Genomic DNA, 8,091 nt, shown 5'->3' with positions numbered 1-8,091 from the left:
AATCTACAAAAATATGCGTGTTTGAGTGGATTGTTTTTGAATGAAAATTAAATATATTGGAGTATTTTTTTCAGCCAAGTACTAGTAAATTAATCGGTTAATTGAAATACAACGTCAAAATAGACGGGAGTCAAATAATTTTACTAATATCTGGCGTCTGCGTAAAGCTTCGACCATAAATTCCAAAAACGGCCTGTGTCGGATTCTAGGACATGAACTCTCTTATTGAAATGAACGTTAACATTTTAAAAACTACATAATTTTTTTTTTGAAGTGAAACTTCTTTATCGGGGTTGGAAAAAAATTTAGTGTAACATTTTTTCGTTACGCGTGACATTTTTCCGTTACGCGCCATCTTTTTCTTATCCCTACCACGCGTGATTCGACGTATTTCTGTAAAGTTGCATATAGTAAATTATTTTTTGAAAAATAAGGTCATAAAGAAGTTTCACTTCTTACGTGTGTACACTAGTACACGCACACATTTTTTTTAATTTGTTTATATAATAGATCCATCATTTTAAACTAGTTTCAAAATGAGTTAGTAAAAGTGAAGTCGAGGGCATAAATTTGTGGTAATAGAATTAAATTTCCAGAAAATCCGTCCAAAAAAAGTACAATTAAGTATTTTTTTTTTTTAATAAATTAAATTATAATAATAATAACCGTGCGGCGTGACCTGTCCCGATAAAAACGTTCTATTTAAAATCTAATTTTTTTTCTAACCCCGATAAAGAAGTTTCACTTCAAAAATTTTTCCCTAGAGTAGCCTAATCGGCGACCAGTCGCCTTTTAGATTTTTTCGTCGCCGATTCTCGTTCTGAGTAGCCTAAATGGCGAAAATTCGCCTACGTTGGCAACACTGCCACAGAACACTATTATGGCTTTGTCAGACAGGACGCGTACTTAGCGCGCGTCAGAGCGTTAAGTTGACGCCGCGATATGACGCTAAGATGTGTTCTACTACCATCGTAGAATACCGTCAAACAGAGCGCCGGCGCTAGCAGTACGCAACGCTCTGTCGCGGCGTTAGGACGCTTTAACGTCGGGTGTTGTATTTTTTTACAAATTTTATTTTAGCGTCGGAGTTAATAGGCGTAAAATAATAATAAAATACTGCATAATGACCGAAATTTGATAGAATTGGTTAGAAAATATCCATGCTTATATAATACGAAGGATAGTTCATATAAACTATAAAGATATATAAATGAAGGCAAAATTGTGGGCACAAATCGGAGAAGAAATTAATGAAACTGGTAAATAAAAAATTCTTCCGACTCCGGAGTTAATATCGTACCTTGTTTTGTTCGTAAGTAATAATTATGTAAACAACATGTAGCTTTAATAATATCAATTGCTGTGTCCCAACGCGCGCTAAAGCGTTCTGTTTGACGAAGCCTCGCGCGACGTTAAAACAGGACGCTGTAGCGCTACTACGCAACGCTAAAATACGCGTCCTATCTGACAAAGCCTTTACTCCTAGCGGAGAAGAACGTCATCTTCATACAAAAATGATGGTTTAAAACTCGTTTAAAAGTATGACTACTAGCGCCGCCAGTGGGACCCTTTGGCAACTTAGGCATAGCGCGAAATTTGAAAATGTTTTTGGTGATTTTAATTTCTTCCCCGGCACCACACGCTTGCCAAGTTTGCCAAACAGAAGGAGACGGCGCTATACTAAGAAAAGAGATATGGGGCAAATGCAATGGCGGCAGGCGGATGTTTATGTTCATTTCGTGAGTTTGTTCTTAGAAGTTTGTTCTTTGAACATAGCCAAAATTAATAAAAATGGTTGTTAAATATTTGTGCGTGGTTGCAAAAGTGAGTGGCATCCAGGATGTGATATTATATTTTATTCGTAAGTACAAAACACTACCCTTTACCGATTAGACACCTCAAAATAATGAAATTCAGGGAGCATGTTTCAAAAATTTAACCATAATGTCTATTTCATTAAATCTGTCATATTTCAAATCAATATTGAAAACAATTAATGTAAAGTTTTTTAATAAACTAGCGGTCCGCCCCGGCTTCGCCCGTGGTACATATTTACGTTTTCTCTACGTAAAAACCATCCTCGTACTTCAAGGAATATAATAAAAAAAGAATTATCGAAATCGGTTCAGCCGTTCTCGAGTTATGCGCTTACCAACACATTTTGCGATTCATTTTTATATATGTATAAGATTAATATTAATTGCTTCAGATCAATGTGGAACTGGAAAAAAATACACAGTAAACTAGGAACTCAAGAACAATGTTTACAGGCTGCTGAGGAGCGAGGAATGATTTCCAAGGATAAAAAATGTCGTATTCACAAAACCCCTATGTGTCTGGAAGCTAATGGTCAATTCGGAAGGTTTCGCTGCCGTAAAATTAGTAACTGCAGGTCAAAACCTGTTGCCCGTGCGCAAGGGACTTTTTTCGAAAATGTGCGCCTAAAAATCTCTCTTGTGCTGCATATTATGTATACCTATAGTCTTGGATTATCTTATGAACAGACCCAAATTCAACTAGCCACCGATAATGACCTGGTGCTCTCAGCAAAAACAATAGCAGATTGGTTTAATTACTGCTGAGAGACGATCGTTGTTTATGAATTAGAGCACCAAACCTCTTGAGAAAATCGGTGGACCAAACAAAGTTGTACAAATAGATGAATCTAAGTTTGGCATTGGAAAATATAATAGAGGCCGAAATATAGAAGTTCATTGGGTCATAGGAATGATAGAGGATGGTCAAGATGATTTAAGACTAGAAGCCCCGATAATGAGTGATTGGCTGATATATTGGCCACTTATAAAGAAACATGTTCAGGAAGGTTCAATAATACATATATATTGGAGAGCATATTCAAGCCTTTCTGAACATGGTTTCATTCACAAACGTGTGAACCACAGTGATCCTATTAATAAGTTTGTGGCACCTGATAGGATACACACACAACGCATAGAGAGCCATTGGAGAGAACATAATTGGTTAATTGAGTATTATTATAGAAGAAAGATAAAGCTGTCACAAAGACACTTTTGAAGAATTAAAGCTATATTATATGTGTATGGATGAATGCAAACACCAAGGCAATTCAAGTAAATAGATAATAATATAATAAAATTGTAGAAAAATGATGTCTGTATCATGAAAATATGTAAAAAAAATTAGGAGGTGTTATTGTAAAATCGTTTCTGAACCCAAAACTGTAGTTAATATTTTTTTTTGTCTGTTTATCTGTATGCTAATCTCAGAAACGGCTTATCCGATTTAGATACGGTTTTCTCTTATATATTGTGGTAAGCTTCATTTAACATAAATTAGTGTTTATTTCATGTCAATCGGTTCATAAATAATAAAAGGTTATGACTATTTAAGGAAGCAGAAGCACGGCAAACATTTTCTAAGGCATTCTATTGTACCTACAGTGTTATTCCTTGACATGTCCGATGATTATATCGAGAGTCCTCAAGGGTGGGGAGTAAGTTGGGTTTTTTGGGGGGGGGGAGTGGCGAAAAAACCCTATCATCATCATAATGCTAAAAATAATTCCACTTTATCAAATGTGTAGGAATTAAAAGCAGCTTACGAGCGTGAAGCTGAACCAGAGGCGGCTCGTGACAAAATTTTATGGGTGTTCACTTGAAATAAAACACTGAAAATACATGGTGTAAAGTAGTACATTTATCAAAAAAATTACTTATAAAGGAAATACATACGTCTTTCTTTTTGGTGTGCAAAAATATCTATAACTTAAAGCGACCGAACCGGCAACGTTTGCGGGAGCGGCGCTCCGAATTTTGCTATTTTTACATAGAAAATCTTCTGTTTCACGCGCGCAGGGCACTGGCAAACCCTCTCTTTCACTCCTATTGGATTTCGTATTAGGAAATGTACTAAATATTTTTTCATTGGAGCGCAATCGTGAGCGCTCCGCTTCGCGCGTTACTGTTTAATACAGTATTATTCAGGTGTATGGAATGATGGAATGATGGATATATTCATTGGTATTGACAGTAGTTTTTTACGATTACGATTGATTTTAAATAGTAATAATTAATATTAATAATGAAATTAAGGAGTATGATTTTATTATAATTATTTATGGGAGTTCACTGCACCAGCGCTCCTTAGGGCGAGCCGCCTCTGAGCTGAACTCCTCGGTTCGAGTCTTGGTGATGGTGAAGTTACTATCAAAGAGATAGTCAGCGACATGCACCAGCTTGAAGTGCTACCTTTGCTTGCTGAAACTATGGTAAGTCAAATCCTACTAATTTAATTTATCCATACTAATATTATAAATGCGAAAGTAACTCTGTCTGTCTGTTACTCAATCACGCCTAAACTAATGACCCAATTTGCATGAAATTTGGTATGGAGATATTTTGATACCCGAGAAAGAACTTAGGCTACCTTTTATTGCGAAATATGTACCACGGGCGAAGCCGGGGTGGACCTCTAGTAACATTATAAATGCGAAAGTTTGTGCGGATGGATGTATGTGTATGTGTAGGTGTGTATGTTTGTTACTCTTTCACGCAAATACTACTGAACCGATTACAATGAAATTTATCACACATATAGATGGTAACTTGGATTAACACATAGGATAGGTTTTATCTCGGAAATCCCACGGAAACGGAACTAGCAGGTTTTTCTTCAAATAAAAACTCAAACTCAAAAAAAAATAAATACGCGGGCGAAGCCGCGGGCGGAAAGCTGGTGGCAATATAATATGAAGCATTTTAACCCATATGATAATTTAAATAAAAAGCAAAATGCCTAAATTAACATCTTACCGGTTTTAACAACATTTATTACTTTACTCTTTTTTTTTTTTTTTTTTGTGTGGTGTCTCTCAATGTTAGCCAGAAGGGCTTCTACATTTTAACGCGGACGCGGGGGTGAACTGAAGGTTCACCCTGGTAGCGACATGCACAAGGGCGTCCCCCCTTGACGGGGACCACGAACCTCGGCTTGAGCTGTCGCTTGAGTGGAGGAGGCCAGAAGGGCCCTAATCGGACGGGCGCTCACCCAGGTGGGCGCGGGAACGCGGAACAAGGGACCTCGTCTTCGCCGGCGAAGACGGTGTACGCTTTCTGCTGTGGTGTGTGCGGTGTCGCGGTTGGTTCGACGTTGGGCTTCAATCGCCGAGTCTAGCCGTGCGTTAGCTTTGGTAATGTCGTCGTCGGAGTCGTCCAAGACGTGTCTCGGCCGCCTGCGACGACGAGTGGAATCGGGATTCGCGACGTATGCGATGGCCTTTGTCACCAATGGGTTGGGGTGGTTTTTAGCCTTGTTGAAGTAGCGCTTAGACGCTTGCATTACTTTACTCATTTTAATTTTAACTTTTATAGGTTATTTTTTTAGGAATAACCTAACGGGAAATATTTTGTTATACAGGGTGTACCAAAAAGTAGTGATGAACGGAAGCTGAGAGGTAGAGGACCTAGAGGGCTATCCGAATCACCCCCATGTATGTTATGCGATTTTTCGTATTTTCGGAGTTATGACGTTTTTTTTCAATTTTTCACCTATCGCCGAGTACGATGATATTTTCACTCATGCTGACGTCAATGATTGCGGAAGATGCTTGATTTTTTTTGTGTGCTAAGCTGAAAGATAGGCCAATTCAGTATGGTATCATTTACTATCGTTAGATCTTTGAATGGAATAAAAAAAAGAATTAAATGGCAAGAAAGATAAAATTACCCAATATGTTCACCACTTTAAGGGCCCGTAAAAAAATAAAATCACATAAAAAAAGTTTTCCGTTTGACTTTTAAAAACTTGCTCTATCTATCAGATAGCTACCCTGAAAATTTCATTTAATTATTCAGAAGGCTTCAATCGAAAAATTTAAATCTAAATGTGGTAAGTGCAAAAATTGAATTAACTTGATGATCATTAAAACCAATAAATAGGTGTTTAATTACCAGAATTTTTTAAAATAACCCCGCTGTTGCTCAATGCAAGTGCGACATCACCGTAAAAAGTTGTCTTTTAAATGTCTGAATGCCCTTTTATCATTTTTAATGGTTTCTTCTGCTACTATGAATTTCCGGGTTATTTCGTCCAAATTGTGGCATTTTCTCAAGTAGCCGAGGTCTTTTTAGTATTCCCATTGAAACAAATCAATGGGGTTTAGGTCGAGGGACCGTGGAGGCCAGGCTTTAAGGCAGGCATCACCGGCGCATGCGCAGGCTGCAACGACCAATCCATCTTTCAGGGTATCTTTGCCCTTTAGCCTGGCCTGCACGGTCCCCGGACATAAACCCTATTGATTTTTTTCCTTGGGGATACTACAAAGACGAGAGACTGCCACAATTTGGACGAAATAACCCGGAAATTCATAGTAGCAGAAGAAACCATTAAAAATGATAAAAGGGCATTCAGACATTTAAAAGACAACTTTTTACGGTGATGTCGCACTTGCATTGAGCAACAGCGGGGTTAATTTAAAAATTTCTGGTAATTAAACACCTATTTATTGGTTTTAATGATCATCAAGTTAATTCAATTTTTGCACTTACCACATTTTGATTTAAATTTTTCGATTGAAGCTTTCTGAATAATTAAATGAAATTTTCAGGGTAGCTATCTGATAGATAGAGCAAGTTTTTAAAAGTCAAACGGAAAACTTTTTTTATGTGATTTTATTTTTTTACGGGCCCTTGAAGTGGTGAACATACTGGGTAATTTTATCTTTCTTGCCATTTAATTCTTTTTTTTATTCCATTCAAAGATCTAACGATAGTAAATGTTACCATACTGAATTGGCCTATCTTTCAGCTTAGCACACAAAAAAAATCAAGCATCTTCCGCAATCATTGACGTCAGCATGAGTGAAAATATCATCGTACTCGGCGATAGGTGAAAAATTGAAAAAAACGTCATAACTCCGAAAATACGAAAAATCGCATAACATACATGGGGGTGATTCGGATAGCCCTTTAGGTCCTCTACCTCTCAGCTTCCGTTCATCACTACTTTTTGGTACACCCTGTATTTATTTGTACTGTCTACAGGTACGTACCTATTTAAATTAACTCATAAAATACGTACTATTGTAAATTAAACCAATATTTACTTATAAGAGAACAATGTACACAATTGACTTGAAGGACTGCACTTATTTTTATCCGGCTCGAAGGACCACGCACAAGTTCCACAACGAAAAACAAAACATTATCAATTTAAACATCCAAATAACGATGAATATTCATAAATATATTAACACAACTATTGGTCCACCCCGGCTTCGCCCGTGGTACCTACATGTTTAAACTATCCTATCTCTCAAGTTGGATCGAACTGCACATGGTGTGCGAATTTTATTATAATCGGTTAAGTGGTTTAGTAGTCCATTGAGGACAAACATTGTGACACGAGATTTATATAATATATATTAACACAATTATTTTTCAGGAATGGATAAGCGCTAACATTCTACCACTTCCGAACACTTTGAGTCCAGCTCTGCAATTAACTGATAAGTTTGTGAACGACTTGAACGCGGCGGCGGCCATCTTTACTGAACTTTGCCATAAGTGCTTGCTATTCTTGCATCTAGAGGTCAGTTTTTTTTTATTTAGTTCTCCCCATCAATATAATTTGTTTGGTTTGTAATTAACATTAAATTATTAGAAGTTTACCAATTAAAGTTTTAATTACCAATTAAATATGGATAAAAGAAAATCGTTAACTTAATCAACATTTGAATTATGTTCACAGTTGACAGATATATACGTACATACAGTTAGGAAACTAATGCCCCTGCGATGAAATTATGACGTTAGCACTGTATAACTATAGCTATAGGGCTTTTTTTTTTTTTATTCTCGATAGGGAAGCGCTTGACCACAATCTCGCCTGATGGAAAGCTAGATGCGGTCTAAGATGGTACGCGCTTCCCTAGTAGGTACCGGGCTGTTACCTTTTTGATATTTAACCGACTTCAAAAATAAAGGAGGAGGTTATCAATTCGGCCTGTATATTTCTGTTTGCTTTTTTTTCACAGTCGATTTTGTGGTAATTTTTAGATTAAAACTCGTTAAGGACGCGTTTACGAATCTGACAAAAATAAGCAGTTTTTCG

At 37.0% G+C, this 8,091-nt stretch overlaps 1 protein-coding gene and 1 long non-coding RNA gene across 2 annotated transcripts in view; both read left to right on the top strand.

Moving 5' to 3' along the window:
* Positions 1-8,091, top strand: part of LOC149910613 (uncharacterized) — a 341,209-nt gene that overhangs the window by 59,073 nt on the left and 274,045 nt on the right. The window lies entirely within an intron of this gene.
* LOC149910618 (exocyst complex component 4-like) overlaps positions 1,713-8,091 on the top strand; it is a 31,615-nt gene continuing 25,236 nt past the window's right edge. Inside the window, exons 1-5 of the mRNA XM_090115604.1 lie at positions 1,713-1,861; positions 2,210-3,092; positions 3,566-3,599; positions 4,152-4,249; positions 7,423-7,569. Of these exons, the coding sequence (XP_089971730.1) occupies positions 3,066-3,092; positions 3,566-3,599; positions 4,152-4,249; positions 7,423-7,569 (306 nt within the window). The 5' untranslated portion in view covers positions 1,713-1,861; positions 2,210-3,065. The remainder of the gene's footprint in view (positions 1,862-2,209; positions 3,093-3,565; positions 3,600-4,151; positions 4,250-7,422; positions 7,570-8,091) is intronic.

This window comes from Colias eurytheme, chromosome 2 (genome assembly GCF_061535395.1).
Source record: "Colias eurytheme isolate Ceu_HAF_F1 chromosome 2, ilColEury1 Martin Lab GWU primary, whole genome shotgun sequence".
Classification (NCBI taxonomy): Eukaryota; Metazoa; Arthropoda; class Insecta; order Lepidoptera; family Pieridae; genus Colias; species Colias eurytheme.
Note: the sequence above shows the minus strand (reverse complement) of the source record. Positions and strands in the feature narration are given on the sequence as shown.